This window comes from Capsicum annuum, chromosome 3 (assembly GCF_002878395.1).
Source record: "Capsicum annuum cultivar UCD-10X-F1 chromosome 3, UCD10Xv1.1, whole genome shotgun sequence".
Lineage (NCBI taxonomy): Eukaryota > Viridiplantae > Streptophyta > Magnoliopsida > Solanales > Solanaceae > Capsicum > Capsicum annuum.
Window position 1 is genome coordinate 225,239,940 of NC_061113.1, and position 18,721 is coordinate 225,258,660.

General features: G+C 35.0%; 1 protein-coding gene across 2 annotated transcripts; it reads left to right on the forward strand.

Moving 5' to 3' along the window:
- The first annotated feature begins 14,106 nt into the window (after positions 1 to 14,106).
- Positions 14,107 to 18,517, forward strand: LOC107863165 (G-type lectin S-receptor-like serine/threonine-protein kinase At5g24080). 2 transcript variants are annotated; one of them, XM_016708972.2, is made up of 5 exons: positions 14,107 to 14,677; positions 15,411 to 16,774; positions 16,899 to 17,079; positions 17,179 to 17,632; positions 17,850 to 18,517. In XM_016708972.2, the coding sequence occupies exons 1-5, from the start codon at positions 14,406 to 14,408 to the stop codon at positions 18,186 to 18,188; spliced, it is 2,610 nt and encodes an 869-aa protein (XP_016564458.2). In that variant the 5' UTR covers positions 14,107 to 14,405; the 3' UTR covers positions 18,189 to 18,517. The 2 variants fall into 2 exon arrangements, with proteins under 2 accessions (XP_016564458.2, XP_016564459.2); XM_016708973.2 differs by having other exon boundaries at positions 14,108 to 14,677; positions 15,356 to 16,774.
- Positions 18,518 to 18,721: the final 204 nt, after the last annotated feature.

Consider the following 18,721-nt stretch of genomic DNA (forward strand, 5'->3'; position numbering starts at 1 on the left):
ACTCCATGATAGCTCACATGGTTTATATCGGTTATAAGAATCTCCCATGAGAAAGAATAAAAGAAAAGAATTTAGAAACTAAGTGTGATGACTCACTAAGATTTACATTACGCTTTATCATTTATGTTTTATGATCCTTCAGTTTCCAACTTTACTCATGTCCAAGGTGAGTCATTTTACAATTAGCATGCATAATTCAAAAGTTTATTCAGCTTTGGTTTTACTTATGCATTCACCAGCATATACTCAGTACATTTCAGAAGTATTGACCCACATATATGTCTATGTTCTACATTGTCTTATAATGTAGGTTCTGGTGCTCGTTTCTAGCAGCAAGATTGATCACGATCATCACCTCCTGCATCCCAAAATTTGGTGAGTCCTCATAGTCTGAGGACCAAGTCTATTGGAGTTTCAGACTTTATGGATGTTGCTTAACTAGTTTATTTCTTTTATGGGTCATCTGGGGTCTGTCCTAGTGACTTTTTCAGTTATAAGATTAAAGGCTTGTCGGACAATGTTTATTTTAGTTAAAGAGATTTTATTGAGATTTCTAAGTTGTAAGATTTCAAAAGGGAGATTTAAAAAATTGGTTTCTTTTGACAATTATGTATATCTCAGCCCACCTTTCCATGAGTTCAGTGCCAATTAGAGATCATGGGTTAGCTTGGGACTATTTTTAGTTTTAAGCATAGTACGACGTCCATAGGGTACTCTCGGGTCGTTACAAATTTGGTATTAGAACCTAAGATTTTAAAGAGTCCTAGAGAGTCTGACAAGTCTCATTACATAGAATTTTGATCATGAGTGTGGAGCACGTCATGCCTATGAGCAAGAGGCTATGGGACGTATTAGGAATTGTCCCTTCTTTTATTATCTCTATCATTTTTTAAGGTTGTCTGTATTTACTCTAATTTATACTTTCGCATGACAGAGACTACCTCCTCGCATTACGCACACAAAAATAGGGATCATCCAGCCACGCCACCACCTGCAGACCCTCTAAATGAGAATGTTTCACTTGCTGAGTTTAGAGCTGCGTTCCAAGTGTTAGGTCAGGCTGTGAATGCAAATGTTCAATGACAACAGCCTGTAGCAATCCCACTCCAACATAATAGTAACTTAGCTGTATCCAGAATTAGGGACATTATGAGGATGAATCCACGTGAATTATTTGGGTCAAAGGTGTATAAGGATCCATAGTTCTTCATTAGTGAGGTGAAAAAGTTTATGCAAATTATGCATGTTATTGAAGAGGGAAGTGTAGAGTTGGCGTCTTATTGATTGGAGGATGCTACTTAAGATTGAGTTACCATGTGAAAGGATAGTAGTGGTGAGGATGCAATGCCTATAAGTTGGCAGGTATTTTAGAGTGCTTTTATGGATAAGTTATTTCCTCGTGAGATAAAAGTGGACAAAGTGGAGGAGTTCATGAACCTGACGCAGGGCTCTATGTCAGTGAAAGGGTATTGGCTTAAGTTCACTCAGTTAGCTAAGTATGCTCTAGAGTTGTTGCCTGACTCTAGAGCTCGTATGAGTAAATTTTTCACTGGAGTGTCTGATTTGGTAGTCAAAGAGTGTAGGACTGCCATACTAATCGAAGATATAGATATTGCTCGATTGATGACTCATGCACAATATATTGAGGCGGAGAATTTGAAGAAAAGAGAGAGGAGAAACAAAAGAGCTAGAACTGGATAGTTTGAGTACAGTCAACAAAGGTACAGAAGAGGAAGTCATCGTAGTTCCAATGTCACTCATCAGTACCTACACCATCCTCAGCCAGTGCCCCTGCACCAAGGACCAAGCATGAGTAGTGGGGAAGAGCTTCGAATTCGAGATCTCAGGATAGTATGGCCGGGTGGCCTACTTATCCAACTTATGCAAAGTGTGGTAGGACCCATCTTGGTGCGTGTTCGATGGGCAAAGGGGGTTGTTATGGTTTTGGAAAGACATACCACGGGATCAAGAAATGCTCATATGCTAACGGGATCAAGAAATGCTCATATGCTAAGTAAGGAAGTAGAGATATCTATCCTTAGACTCGGGCCACGAATCCAGTAGCTCAGTCAGGACACCCAGCTCCTCCACAGGGTGCATCATCCAGTACCGGTGGTGCTTAATACCAGAATCAATTTTATGCTTTACCATTTCATCAGAAGTAGGAGAGTTCCCCAGATTTTATCACTGGTATGCTTCGTGCCTTTTACCATAATGTATATGTGTTGTTAGACCTGAAATCAAACCTCTCTTATGTGATCCCGCTTGTTGCTATACATTTTAGGGTGATCCTAAGCCCTTTTCTTTCTCTACTGTAATGGGTGAATCAATTATAGCTAGGCGAGTCTATAAGGGGTGTCCTATTACCTTCCTTCATAAGGTCATTCTAGCAGATTTGATAGAGTTAGAGATGATAGATTTTGATGTTATTATAGGCATATATTGTCTTCATTCATGCTATGTGTCAATCAATTATCGCACCCGCATGGTGAAGTTTTAGTTTCACAATGAGTCATTCTTTGAGTGAAGGGTAGTTCAGTTTCTCCCGAGGGTCATTTCATCTCTTACCTTAAGGCCAAAAATTTAATATCAAAAGGGTGTGTCTACCATTTAGTTCGAGTCAAAAATTCTAAGTTTGAAGCCCCAACCATTCAGTCACTCCATGTGGTCGGTGAATTTCTACGTTTTTCCTAATGATTTGCCAGTGGAACCTTCAGATAGAGAAATAGAGTTCGGTATTGACATTCTTCTTGATACTCAGCCTATCTCCATTACTTCAGATAGAGAAATAGATTTTGGTGTTGACATTCTTCTTGATACTCAGCCTATCTCCATTACTCCATATCGTATGGCTCTAGCCGAACTCAAAGGGTTAAAGGAGCAACTTAAGGATCTCTTAGATAAGGGTTTTATTAGACCTAGTGTTTCCCCATGGGATGCTCCAGTCCTATTCGTGCGCAAGAAAGATGGCACTCTCAGAATGTGTATAGACTATAAACATCTAAATAAATAGACTATAAATATCTAAATAAGTTTACCATCAAGAATAAGTACCCTATTCCTAGGATCGATGATCCGTTCGATCAGTTTCAAAGTGTCCAATGGTTTTCCAAGATTGACCTCAGGTCGGGATACCACCAATTGAAATTCATGGAGCATGACATTTTAAAGAAGGCTTTCAGAATATAGTATAGTCATTTTGAGTTTGTAGTTATGTCGTTTGGACTAACAAATGATCCTGCAGCCTTTATAGATCTGATGAACAGGTTCTTCAAACAGTATTTGGACATGTTTGTCATTGTTTTCATAGATGACATTTTGATGTATTCTCGAAGTAAGGAGGAACACACAGACCATTTAAGGATAGTACTGCAGACCCTCAAGGACCAACAACTATATGTGAAGTTCAGTAAGTGTAAATTTTGATTGGAGTCTGTTATCTTTTTAGGGCATGTCATTTAAGGAGTTGGTATTCATGTATATCCTCAGAAGACTAATGCAGTGAGACAATGGCCTGGACCCATCACTTCATTTGATATTCGGAGCTTCTTGGGTTTAGCTGGTATTATAGAAGATTTTTTAAGGGGTTTGCCTCAATGCCGCATCATTGACTAAGCTTACACAAAAGAATATGAAGTTTATTTGGTCGGATAAATATGAGAAGAGTTTCTAGGAATTGAAGAATAGATTGACTTTGGCACCAGTGTTAGCTCTGCCATAGGGGTTAGATGGATTCATGGTATATTATGATACTTTCAGAGTTGGGTTAGGTTGTGTTTTGATGCAAAATGGGAGAGTAATAGCCTATGCCTCCAGACAGCTTAAGGATCATGAAAGGAAGTACCCAACTCATAACTTAAAGTTAGCTGCTGTAGTGTTCTCTTGGAAGATTTGGAGTCACTATTTATATAGTGTGCATGTTGACATTTTTACTGACCATAAGAGTCTTCAGTACGTATTTTCATAAAAAAAACTGAATCTTTGTCAAAAAAGGTGGTTGGAGTTGTTGAAAGATTGTGATATGAATGTGCTCTACCATCTGGGTAAGGAAAATGTGGTGACCAATGCATTGAGTAGGTTGTCTATGGGTAGTAGGGCTCGTGTGAAAAAAAAATGGGAGTTGGCCAAAGAAGTGCATAGATTGGCCCGTTTGGGAGTATGTTTGCTTGACATATATGATAGAAGAGTAGTGGTACAAAACGGTTTAGAATTATATCTGGTAGTGGAAGTAAAGGAAAAGCAGCGTAATGATCTCATACTTAGCCAAATATTGGAAGCAGTCCAGTAGCAGAAGGTCGAGCTTTTCTCTCGGGGGAGATGGTGTACTTCGCTATCAAGGTAGGCTTTATGTTCCCAGTGTGATGGATTGAGGGAAAGAATATTAGCTAAGGCTCACGATTCAAAGTATTTTATTCATTCTGGCGTTACTAAGATGTAACATGATTTGTGAGAAATTTATTAGTGGAATAGTATTAAGAGAGACATAGAAGAGTTTGTAGCCAAGTGTCTGAATTGCCAACAGGTTAAGGTTGAACAACAGAGGTCGGGTGGTACACTACCAGAGATCAACATCCCTACTTGGAAATGGGAAGTAGTGAATATGGATTTTTTCACAGGATTGCCTCGTACAAGATGACAACATGATTCGATCTGGGTCATAGTCGACCGAATGACTAAGTGATCTCATTTTCTACTTGTTAAGACTTTAGATACGACAGAAGATTATGTCAATATGTATATTCATGAGTTAGTAAAGCTTCATGGGATTCCCTTGTCCATTATTTCAGACAGAGGCACGCAATTTACCTCCCAATTTTGGCAGTCTTTTCATAAGTGCCTTGGTATAAAGGTTAAACTTAGCACTATTTTTCATCTGTAAACCGATGGTCAGGCTGAACGCATAATTTAAATATTGAAAGATATGCTGAGGGCGTGTGTTTTGGACTTTAAAGGAAGCTGGGATGATCATTTACCCTTGATCAAGTTTGCTTATAATAATAGTTACCATGCTAGCATTCAGATGGCTCCATCTGAGGCACTATACGGGCGTAGGTGCATATCACCTATAGGATGGTTTGAGGTTGGTGAAATGGCGTTGATTGGTCCAGACTCTATATTGAAGCTATGGAAAAGGTTCGGTTGATTCGTCAAAGGTTGAGGACTGCTCAAAGTCGCTAGAAATATATATAGATGTAAGGAGGAGGGAACTCAAATTTGAAGTGGGTGATTAGGTATTCTTAAAGGTATTGCCCATAAAAGGGATAATGAGATTTGGAAGTAAAGGGAATCTGAGTCTCCGATTTGTTATCCCATATGAGGAAGTAAGGCGTATCGGAGAGGTTGTGTATGAATTAAACCTTTCACCAGAGTTAGCATTCGTCCACCCAGTTTTCCATGTCTCAATACTAAGGAAATGCATTGGGGATCTGTCCCTAGTAATTCCCCTAGAAAGTATTGGGGTCAAAGTTAATTTGTCCTATGAGGAAATTTTGATCGAAATACTAGATAGGCAAGTTCGGAGATTTAGGAACAAGGACGTGGCGTCAGTAAAGGTTCTTTGGAAAATCAATTAGTTGAAGGATCCACTTGGGAAGTAGAAGAGGACATAATGACCAAGTACCCTCATCTCTTTTCTTCAAATTCAGTCCCTACCGAAGGTAAATTGTTAGTTTTAGCAAATTCTTTCTCTTTAAGACCATTTAAGTATTCTCATATCATGTCATGTGTCCGTGATTCATTGAATCCTTGTGATAGTTATAAGTTTGGTTGTAAGTTCAGTATGGAGATGTCGATTTTTTCCCTAAAATGCTAACCCTAGATGGGTCTTATTTGAGGATGAATTTTTTCAAGGGAGAGATATTGTAATACCCTGTGTCTTTAAAGTTCACTGTGGAAGGTACGACTTACTCATCATGTTGTGAAAACTCCTTACGAGCTGTGAGATATAATCGTAGTCAAGACAGTATGTTGTGGTTGAGGTTCTGCTTTGGTTAAGACTTCTGCTAAGCAAGTTGGAGTGAGACTATACGAGTCATATGGTCCAATCATAATTACCTCAGTAGGAAAGCCAAATGGTTCTGGTCACATGATGACTCAACCCTATAAGTTGTTACGAGTCGTATAGTAGGAGTCGTAGAGATAGAGTATAGGACCCCTAAATTTCTAGTCGGGTTATGGTTGAAGGACACGAGTTGTATTGACTGACTATGAGTCGTAGGGTACGACTCGTAGCCAGATCAGTAAGTACCCTTCCTATTACTGCCAAGGTTATGAGTCAATGGGAAGACTCGTAAACATATGTCACGAGTCGTAAGATGACTCGTGACGATTGACGGTCAAGTTTGTATTTGTTCAGGTAAGGGGCCTTTTGGTCTTTTCTCCTTTTAAAACTCCAACCCATGACTTAAAACATACAAGAGGCGTTATTTTTTCCCATTCTCAATCACTTAACAACGTTCCTTCTTCTTTCTCCCTCAAGAACATCAAGACTGGGGTTTCTTCTTCAAAATCATCTCTCAAGTTCCCAAGTCGAAGTTCCCTTCAAGGAAGTCAAGAAGTCTAGGTATATGAGGTTTAAACAAGGATAATCTTTTATCCTTGTGCCCAAAAACTTGATTTTAAAGTTGAATTCATATGACTGCAATTAGGGCTCGTACCCATATTTCCATATTCTTGAATTTATGATATCACCATGTGATTTAAAGATTGATTTGCACAAGAATACCTTTTATTTATATTTTGACTTACATTATTGCTATTATTGCATGATTTCATTATCTTGACTTGAAGTTTGATGAATTTACGAAAGATTCTAATTTAAGTTTTGAGCATGGTATTTTGATCTGAAGTTTCTAAGGCATAATGCATAAATTTAGAGATTTGAACATAAGTTATTGAGTACAAGAAGTTCAAACGTATAAGTTCAATTTGCAATCATGGCAACTTGATTTAAGTCTAGTTTTGATCTTATGATCACATTTAAGATTTAAAATTCACAACTTCACCCTATGAATATGATTTAAGTAAAAGAAGCATAGTTGGTTTTTAGTTTACAAATTCGCATGCTATTTTAAGTTGGATTTTCTAAGTATGAGCATATATATATAGGGCTAGTATTTAGCACCTAGAAGAAAATGTGGATGAGCGTATCCTAATTTTCGAAAACTATGAGCCACCATAGGTTTAAGAGACCTGTTAGAGAGTGTCTTCTTTTCCCAATATGGATAAAGTTTAGTGATCACTATAAGTTAAGGTTTTATGCCGAAGGCAAGGGTAGGACAGCTCTCCCCAACGTGGGTAAGACGTTGGACTCCATGATAGCTCACATGGTTTATGTCGGTTATAAGAATCTCCCTTAAGAAAGAATAAAAGAAAAGATTTTAGAAACTAAGTATGATGACTCGCTAAGATTTACATTATACTTTATCATTTATGTTTTATGATCCTTCAATTTTCAGCTTTACTCATATTCAAGGTGAGTCCTTTTACACTTAGCATGCATGATTTAAAAGTTTATTCAGCTTTGGTTTTACTTATGCATTCAACCTCATATATTCAGTACATTCCAGAAGTACTGACCCACATATATATTTATGCATTACATTGTCTTATAATGCAGGTTCTGATGCTCATTTCCAGCAGCACGATTGATCACGAACATCACCTCCTGTATCCTGACATTTGGTGAGTCCTCATAGTCCGAGGACCAAGTCTATTGGAGTTTCAGACTTTATGGATGTTGCCTAACTAGTTTATTTCTTTTATGGGTCAATTGGGATTTGTCTTAGTGAGGTTTTTCAGATATAAGATTAGAGGCTTGTCGGACAATGTTTATTTCAGTTAAAGAGATTTTATTGAGATTTCTAAGTTGTAAGATTTCAAAAGGGAGATTTAAAAAGTTGGTTTCTTTCGGTAATTATGTATATCTCTGTCCATCTTCCCATGAGTTCAGTGCCAATTAGCTATCATGGGTTAGCTTGCGACTATTCGTAGTTTTAAGCACCGTGCAACGTCTAGGGGGTACTCCCGGGTCGTTACAACTTTGTTAATGGAAGGGTACATGTGAAAAAATTCTTAACAATGAGAGTAATTTTGATCCCAAAGTATGACATCAAGGGTAAATTTGACCCCCAAAGTATGACGAATGGTATATTTAGTCAATTTTTTAAAGTTAGAGAGGTAAATTTGACCCCAAAGTATGACAACAATGATAAATTTAACCTCATAATATGAAAAAGAATATGTTTAATCAATTTTTCAAAATAAGAAGGTAAATTTGATCATTTTTCTAAAATATATGTACACACCCCCTGCTTTACTCGAAATACAGAATAGAGTTGACTTTTGAATGCATAAACCGAATGATTATATATTTATAGAATAGATGGAAGGCATATATTTTGTAAACTAGAATAGACGGAGGGTATTTTTGCACCATTTTAGATAGTTGAAAGGCATTTCAAGCCCTTTTCTGTACTATATATACAAATGCTATACATATAATTACATACATATAGAGTATATGTTGAGTATATTTAAAACATATTGATAAACTAATTAGTCAAACGGTGTATAAAAAAGTCTAGTAATTTCCGTATGAACAATGATCACGTAATCTTGATAACTAAATCGAAAACAGACTGCCATACTAGCAGAATCAAATAATATTTTAGATCAAATCTGCATTTACTTGTCCAGATAAACAACTTGTTTATTGTTAGGTGTTGACAAAAAGCTTAAAATAACCTGGTGCTATCTTTTCTGTCTTAATTATTGGTACAACATAGTCAATAGACGAAAGTATATGACTTAAAATTTTTAAATGGTGCGGATTGCGGGTATATGTGGATTTAAATTAAAAAAATAAATTAAAATTAGTATTATTCTCGTGAATATACCTAAAATTATATATATTATTTACTTAAAATTTTATGATACTTAAAATGACATGTATAACACTACAAATAAATAATTTTACAGCTTTTCAAAAATCTTTATTCATTTTTTAAAAATTATGATATTTGATCATTATTTGTACACATGATACTTTTTGACAATTTCTTAGTGAAAAGTGATATAATAGAAATTAGTTGTTATTATTCCCCAGTTGTAGATTTGAAAATATTATAATTTTCAATGTAGTTATGAATTTGAAAAAAAAAAAAGAAAAAAAAAATATGAGGCGGTGCTGTGCGGGTATGCGCGGATATGAGTGTGGGACGGATTTATGCGGGTATAAAGGTGATGCGGTGCAGTGTGATTTTAAAATTTGCGGATTTTGAAAAAAACTGCACCGCATCATTGCCATCCCTAGTGTCAAGTCAAAAATATCATATAAATTGAAATAGGCAGAGCAGCAGATTTGTAGGATTGCTTTTTTAAAAAAAAGTCCTTAGTTAGTACCTACTTATTGTATGTAGAGATAAGCATCCAGTACCCCTCGAACTATGACTAAAGTTGGTACGACACACTCTAATTTCACATGGGCCCTATTATCTCTTGAATTTAATTTTAGCGTATTTTTGTCACCCTTTTGTGCTGACATGGCACCTTTATTATATAAAATGAGGTCCACATCAAAGGTGTTACGTCAATTAAAAAGGTGTTACATCAGCTAAAAAGGGTGATAAAAATACAAATTAAGTTCAGGAGGTAAAAGCACCTTTATAAAGTTGGAGTATATCGTAACAAATTTGGTCATAGTTCAGGGGTACTACATGTTTTACTCTTGTATTTATACATCACTTACCTATTGAAATAATACACAAGTTATTTTTCACCGATATATAGTACTTCCTTTGTCCCACTTTACTTGGGTTGTGCACTATTTGATTTGGCACGGTATTTAAAAAAAATATGTGATCTAAAACAATATATTCTATTTGGGGAAAAGGACACTCTATAGCACTTTTTAAAACAAATAGCCCAAATTTGAAAACTTTTCAAACAGTGGCCAGTCGGATGTACTATTTCCGTTTTATAGTCATTTCCTAATTTGGGTCATTTTGACCTACGTAATTCATATACAGTCCATATACGATATTGATACATTCTATATACAATACTGATACAATATTCAACTTGCACAATTCGGCCTTTCTAAAAACATTTTAATTTTTTTTTGCTATAAATTTTTTTATTGATCAAATATTCTGCTTTTTTTATTGTTTAGAAATTATAATTAAATTATATAAAAATGATATAATTGTTAAATAGAATATGTATCTACATAAGATATATGTATAGAAATTGTATAGTTCTATCAAATATGTATATGTATAAAATATATATATAAAATATATAAAAAGTGTATGAAAATTATATAATTGTTGTATAAAATATGAAAAAAAAATATATAGTTATTATATAAATTGTGTATCAAAACTGTATAATTTTCGTACAGAATATTTATATGTATAAGATATGTATAGAAACTGTATCGAAAGTGTGTAGAAACGGTATAGAACAAGTCAGTAAATAGAAATGGCTAGAAAGTGAAATTTAAATTTCATGATCATTTTCATGGAAATAGTTTAATTTGAAGAGTTGTTTCTGTCCTTTCCCTTCTATTTGTGTGACTATGAATCACTTCATTAAGGTTTGAAAAGAAATTGTAAAGTTAAATAATTTTTAAATATAATAAAATGACATTCTTTTTTAGAAAAATAAAAAAGAAAAGAATGCCATGTAAAATGAGACCGTAGAAAGCATACGACATCAGAGACAGACCCCATTGCCCCTTGTTGCTGTACTGAGGAGGATGAATCTCAAAAATAGACTCAAATTGGGGTGGCTTCTAAATTTGTATAAATAACATAATTACCAACCCTTTTAGAAGTAATTACACTTTCTCCCACTTTTTTAATTACTTTACTCTCTCTCCCTATTAATATACATAACATAGCCGACATATACATAGCATTCTATGTATATGTTGAATTTTTGTAATATGCTTAGGAAGTTGGGATTTTTTGTAATATTGAAAACATAAGTTGTGTATTTATGTAATTTTTAGTTTAAATTTTAGCCTCAAATAAAAAAGTTTTCTTAAAACAGTCTTTACCTATTAACTAATATTTTTTTGGACAAAATTGCCCTTGATTAATGGAGTAAATTACATAAATATCCTCATATTGGATAGCAACTCCATATTTATATCTTTCAACTTTTAGTTTTTTTCTCTTTTTAATTTTACGTTAATTTTTATTTGTATTTTTAATTTTCTCAACCCTTACTTTTTTCTTTTTCCTCTCAACTTTTCTTTTCATTTTTATTTTATATTATTTTTATTTTTTATTTTTTCTTTTTTATTTCCTTTTTTTTTCTTTTTTTTCTGCAATTTTTATTATTTTTGTTCTTTTCTTCGATTTCTTCCATTCAATTTACATCTCATGAGTAAGAGTTGACACTATCATATTATAAAGGCAAGACTTACGACTTTCGAATAATAAGTTACGTTTCATAGGCAAGAGTTGACACTACTACATTGTAGAGGCAAGACTTATGACTTTCAAACAACAAGTTATGTTTCATGGGCAAGAGTCGACACTACCACATTGTATTTTAATTTATGAGATGTTCTACAACTATTGTCTTAGAGGCAAGACTTAGCTCAGGGACTTTCAAACAACAAACTATGCACCTACGAGTAAGAGTTGATTCTACCATGTTATGTTTTCATTTATGAGATGTTCTACAACTATTGTCTTAAAGGCAAGACTTAACTCAAGGACTTTCAAACAACAAATTATGCCCTATGGGCAAGAGTTGACTCTACCACGTTATATTTTCATTTATGAGATGTTCTACAACCATTGCCTTATAGGCAAGACTTAGCTCAAAGACTTTCAAAATAACAAATTATGCCCCACGGGCAAGAGTTGACTCTACCACATTATGTTTTCATTTATAAGATGTTTTACAACGCTTACAACGCTTGCCTTAGAGGCAAGACTTGACTCAAGGACTTTCAAACAACAAATTATGCCCCGCGGGCAAGAGTTAACTCTACCACGTTATATTTTCATTTATGAGATGTTCTACAACTATTGTCTTAGAGGCAAGACTTGGCTCAAGGACTTTCAAACTACAAATTATATCCACGGGCAAGAGTTGACTTTACCATGTTATGTTTTCATTTATAAGATGTTCTACAATTATTGCCTGTGGGGCATGAGCTGACTTTACCATGTTATATTTTTATTTATGAGATGTTCTACAATTATTGCCTTAGAGTCAAGACTTAATTAGCTCAAGGACTTTCAAACTACAAATTATGCTCCACGGACAAGAGTTGACTCTACCACATTATGTTTTCATTTATGGATGTTCTACAACTATTGCCTTAGAGGCAAGACTTAGATCAAGGACTTTCAAACTACAAATTATGCCCCACGAGCAAGAGTTGACACTACCACGTTATGTTTTCATTTATGAGATGTTCTTCAACTCTTGCCTTAGAGGCAAGACTTAATTAGCTCAAGGACTTTCAAACTATAAATTATGCCCCACAAGCAAGAGTTGACTCTACCACGTTATGTTTTCATTTATAAGATGTTCTATAACTATTGCCTCAGAGGCAAGACTTAGCTCAAGGACTTTCAAACTACAAATTATGCGCACGGGCAAGAATTGACACTACCACGTTATATCTTCATTTATGAGATATTCTACAACTCTTGCCTTAGAGGTAAGACTTATCTCAAAGACTTTCAAACTACAAATTATGCCCCAGGGACAAGAGTTGACACTACCACGTTATGAATTCATTTATGGGATGTTCTACAACTTTTGCCTTAGAGGCAAGATTTAGCTCAAGAACTTTCAAATAATAAATTATGCCCCAAGGTAAGAGTTGACACTACCACATTATGTCTTTATTTATGAGATATTCTACAACTCTCGCCTTAGAGACACGACTTATCTCAAGAATTTTCAAGAAACTTCATAATAACAATTCATATCCTTAAATTTGCTTTAATGTCAAAAAAAGAAGATACCTTTGCGGATTATCTAATTTTTTATTTATTAGCAAAATATAATTGAAGTTGAGAAAAAAAAGAAAAAAGCGATCAAACAAAATAGAGAAATAAAAAAAATATTGAGAAAAAAGGAAAGAAAAAAATAAAGATCAAGAAAAAATCAAAGAATTAAAAAAATTGCGAAAAATAAAATGAGGAAAAATAAAAATAAAGTTTGAGAAAAATGAGGGAAAAAAGAGAACTGAAAAAAGAAAAAAGCGATTAAACAAAATAGAGAAAAAAAAGAGTGAGAAAAAAAAGGCAAGAAAAAAATAAAGAATAAGAAAAAAGTGAAGAATTAAAAAATTTGAGAAAATAAAAAAAGAGGAAAAAATAAAAATAAAGTTTGAGAAAAATGAGGGAAAAAAAAGAGACCTAATAAAAAAAAAGGTAAAAAGCAAAAAAAATTAAAAAAAAAAAAAAGAAAAAAAAAAGAAATAGATAATGCTTGAGAAAAAAAAAAGAAAAAAAAATAAAAGGTTGAGACAAATGAATTAAAACATGAATATAAAATTAAAGGAAAAAATAAAAAGTGAAAATAATATAAAATAGAATAATAAAATTAAAGAAAAAAATAAAAAAGTGAAAATAATAAAAAATAGAATAATAAAATTAAAAGAAAAATAAAAAGTAAAAATAATAAAAAATAAAATTTGAGAGACAAATAAGTATGAAAAGTTTAAAAAATATAGTTGAGGTGTAGAGGGGCAAAATGATACTTATACTATATTTAAAAAGTAAAGAAGGTTATTCTTTATATTTCTTATTGGGGTCAAATATCTAAAGTCACCTATATTTAGGTGTATGGCATGCAATTTCCTATATTGGGGCCCATAATCCACGCTCCAAATGAGTTTTGGACGTGTGAAGAGTGTGTCAAGTACCTTATATGGGTTGAGGAAATTGATCGTGATATTTTTATATAATTTTATAATTTTTTTTATATGAGTTAATTTTAGAAGTTGAGTTAGCCTCAAAAATCATATTTTTCACATATATATAAAACAAGATTTTCTTATTTTAAATTGACTAATTTTAAATTTTGAATTTGCCTAAGGTAGTAGTGTCATGTTCTTGGCAGTCTAGGAGAAAGTGTGAAAACGAGAATAACTGCACTACAGCTTTAAAAGTTTGGCAATTTGGTCGATTTATAGTTGAAATCTACAATGATTGAGTAAACACGTGCCTCTGTATAGCACAACCGACCAAAAAAACACCCAAGAAATTTTGGTCTTTTTTCAACTTTGTAGCTCACCAACCATTATCCACGTGTTGATATCTCTTTAACTCCAAACAAATTTGGAAAGTTTTCTTTCTTTATTAATAAAGACCCTGATGCTTTATCCTAATTGAAGCTCAATTTCACTATAACCAACTTCATGCTTAATGGTCCATATGGCCTCAAGTTGTTTGATGTACTATGCTTTTGCCTTAATGCTCTTGCTGTTTCTAGCAGAGTTTTGTCGCTACATTGAGTCAGTTAGTGGGGTTGTTTTGGGTTCAAGATTGTTAGCTAAAGAGAACCAAGCATGGTTTTCTGAGAATAAAACATTTGCATTTGGCTTCACTCCAACAACAGAATCACATGATCAATATCTATTGTCTATTTGGTTTGCACAACTTCCTGGAGAAAGAACATTGGTTTGGTCCCCTAGCATGTAAGTTTAACAAGTTTCTATATTAAGTAACTTTCTCCAAAAGCATTTCTTACTGTCCTTTTTAGTTGGTTTTTTTAAAAAAAAAAGAATATCTCTTTTCGAATTTGATAACTCTCGAATTTCAACGTCTCACGTGACATGTTTAACACCACAAAATTAAAGAATATTTCGGTACATTTTGCATATCTTTAGTTTAAGATCATACGATTCAAAAGTCTTTTTACTTTCTCACATTCCGTGCTCAGTCAGATAAAGACAAACGAATTGAAATAAAGGGAGTACAAGTCATGCATGTTAGATTTTTGTTAAAGAGTTCAACTTATGTACACCAATAGTTTAACCTGTAGTAACATGCCTTATTCTCTAAGTTACTGATTCCACTTTTATAGACAATTACCTTTAGTTATCATTTACCTGACCTGGTGTAAAACGGTGTATAAAAGTTTAAACTCTTTATTTCTTTCTGATGTGAATTAGTCTGGATTCCTTTCTCTTCAAAAGAAGGGCAAGAAGCTGTGAATGTTAATGTGAAACTAGAATTTCTTCAAAATGCTTAAAACATGTAGATGTAAGTTTGAATGATGGGTTCTTTAGAGATGTTATTATGGTAGTATTAGACTTGGAAGAAATTAAGCAGGATGCATTCCTCCATCTCTAGTTTTACTAAAGCTTTTGCAGGTATATATTACTTTTTGGCCAACCCTTTCATTTTGTGTCCATCATCTGATCATAGAAACTCTCCGATCACAAAAGACGCGGTCGTGGAGTTCGACAACTCTGGAAATCTCCTGTTGATGGACAGAGGTAACACTTTATGGGCATCAAACACCTCGGAAGCTGGCGTTGAAACAGCTGTCATGTCCGAAAATGGCAACTTTGTTCTCTTCAGCGACAACCTAAGCGTTGTGTGGCAGAGCTTTTCGCATCCATCAGATACTCTATTACCTGGCCAACCTTTAACGGCATCACTAGAATTGATATCATCAAAATCACCTGCGCTTGGAGGTTATTACACGTTAAAAATGCTGCAGCAGCCTACATCACTTAATCTTGGCTTGACTTACAATGTGCCTGAGTCCTTTGATATGTCACCTGAACTTTACAGCAATTATTCTTACTGGAGGGGACCTGATATATCTAATGTGACAGGAGATGTTGTTGCAGTATTGGATCAAGCTGGAAGCTTTGGTATTGTATATGGCTCGTCTTCGGATGGAGCAGTTTATGTGTACAAAAATGATGGTGATTATGGAGGGTTATTCTCAGCTGTGAATCAATCCAATCGGAATAGACCATCTGTTTTAAGACGGTTAATTCTTGAGGCTAATGGAAATCTACGTTTGTATCGATGGGACAACGATGTAAATGGATCAAAACAATGGGTTGCAGAGTGGGCAGCTGTGTCCAGTCCATGTAACATTGCTGGAATTTGTGGCAATGGGATATGTAATTTAGAAAGAAGTAAAACGAATGCATCTTGCACGTGCTTGCCAGGCACTTCTAAGGTGGGAAATGATATTTCTTGTTCTGGAAATTCTTCATTGACAGGAAAATGTGGACCTCATCATGAAAACTTAACTTCCCAGTTCAAGATTTCTACAGTTCAACAGACGACTTACTATTTCTCAGGATCATCTGTAATAGCAAATTACAGTGATATAGAGTCAGTGTCCAAATGTGGGAATGCTTGTTTATCAAATTGCAATTGTGTGGCTTCTGTCTACGGTCTCAATGAGGAAAAGCCTTACTGTTGGGTCCTAAGAAGCTTGGAATTTGGTGGATTCGAGGATCCTGGCTCAACTTTATTCGTAAAGGTTGACGCCAACGGCTCATTTGGTGTGGGTGGTGACAATCAAACTGGGGATTCATCAGATGAATCACTGAGTACACACGAGAAGGTATTGATACTTCCTATAGTCCTAAGCATGACTGTTCTGATCGCGCTGCTCGGCTGTCTGTTGTATATTAATATCCATAGGAAAAGATCCTTAAAGAGAGCCCTTGATGGCTCTTTGATCTTATCAGGAGCTCCTATTAGCTTCAGCTATCGTGACTTGCAACACCGGACAAACAATTTTTCCCAGTTACTTGGAACAGGTAAGGACACGAGTATTATTTCAGTTCTTATTCAGTACTACTCAGAACCACAGGAATCCAAACTAAGATTATTGATTTTCCATTATAACAAAGTTTGATCATAGTAACAATGTTCTGTTAACAGGTGGATTTGGCAGCGTATACAAGGGAAGCCTAGTGGATGGAACATTGATAGCAGTAAAGAAGCTTGACAAAGTTTTACCTCATGGGGAGAGGGAATTCATAACAGAGGTCAATACTATTGGCTCTATGCATCATATGAACTTGGTTCGTCTATGTGGATACTGTTCTGAGGGAACACGAAGGTAAGCAACTGATTTCGTTGTAATTTGATGGCTGAATTGTGTCAAAGTAGGTAAGTATATCATATTACAGTGTTTAATAGCACCTTTTTTATTCAGCAGGCTACTAGTGTATGAGTTTATGAAAAATGGCTCATTGGACAAGTGGATATTCCATTCATATAGTAACAGAGATAGACTGCTAATTTGGCCTACACGTTTTCGCATAGCCATTGGTACTGCACAAGGAATAGCCTATTTTCATGAGCAGTGCAGGAACAGGATCATACATTGTGACATCAAGCCAGAGAACATACTTTTGGATGAGGATTTCTGTCCTAAAGTTTCTGATTTTGGACTAGCTAAATTGATGGGGAGAGAGCACTCCCACGTTGTCACGATGGTCAGAGGAACTAGAGGTTATTTAGCCCCCGAGTGGGTCAGCAACCGACCCATAACTGTAAAAGCAGATGTTTACAGCTACGGAATGCTGCTACTAGAAATCATTGGTGGCCGGAGAAATCTTGACATGACTTGTGATGCTGAGGACTTCTTTTACCCTGGATGGGCTTACAAGGTACTCAATGATCAAATTTTGTAGCTCATTTCCATTTCTTGATCAAGAGTAGGTTGAATACAATAGACCCTATGTGGTCTGGCCCTTCACCAGACCCCGTGCATAGTGGGAGCTTAGTGCATCAGGCTGCCCTTTATATTACTTCTATTTCTTGAAATCTTTAAAAGCTAGAGTATTGAAGGAGCCATATATGTTTCTCTTTTCTTTTTTTTTTCAGGAAATGACTGAAGGAACGCCAGAAAAAGTCGTAGATAGAAGACTGGAAGGAGCAATCGAAAAAGAGGAGCTAATAAGAGCTTTGATGGTTGCCTTTTGGTGTATTCAGGATGAGGTTTCAACAAGGCCTACCATGGGGGAAGTGGTGAAGATGTTAGAAGGATCAGTTGACATTGAGATGCCCCCAATGCCACAAACAGTTTTAGAGCTAATAGAAGAAGGCTTAGATCACGTTTACAAGTCTATGAAAAGGGAGCTCAATCAGTTCAGTTCCTTCACTATTACTACTCATCCATCATCTAATGCTACATGCAGTTACTCCACTATGTCACCTAGATAGTTAAAAGGTGGAATAGATCATTAGGAAGTTATGTTAGGATTATGCAACTGTAAACCCATTAATGCTCCAAATAACATTTGAAGAGCTGGCAAAATTGGATTAGCATAGTATATTATTTTACTTTTAGCCATATCTCAGCTAAGATTAAAACATTAAATTGTGTTTTTCAAACAAAACATGCATATGCAGAAACATCCCAAAGAGGTTTTGTGTGAGCAGTTTTGAGTGCATTGTTTTTACCAAACATGGAGAACACAGAGGTTTTGCTTGACATCAGTTTTCATGTCAAACACTTGGTCGCATCGAATAATATACACACATTATATATTCATTTGGTTGGTCCATATATAGATATTTGCCCAGCAGCAATCGTCAAGTCTTATCCCGAATTTTTAGATGGGGTGCTCCAGACATTAACAAGAGAGGCAACATAATGTTGTGCTAAGAATCTTGGTATAAACATTACAAGAAACATACAGGCCTTGAGCTTCTAGATGAAACTTCACATGAACCTACCAAGATCACTTGGCATT

Coding starts and splice junctions, on each gene's coding strand:
- LOC107863165 (XM_016708972.2), top strand. CDS start 14,406: ATGGTCCATATGGCCTCAAGTTGTTTGATGTACTATGCTTTTGCCTTA. Junction 14,678..15,410: donor TTGGTTTGGTCCCCTAGCAT/GTAAGTTTAACA, acceptor ATCTGATCATAG/AAACTCTCCGATCACAAAAG. Junction 17,080..17,178: donor TGTTCTGAGGGAACACGAAG/GTAAGCAACTGA, acceptor TTTATTCAGCAG/GCTACTAGTGTATGAGTTTA.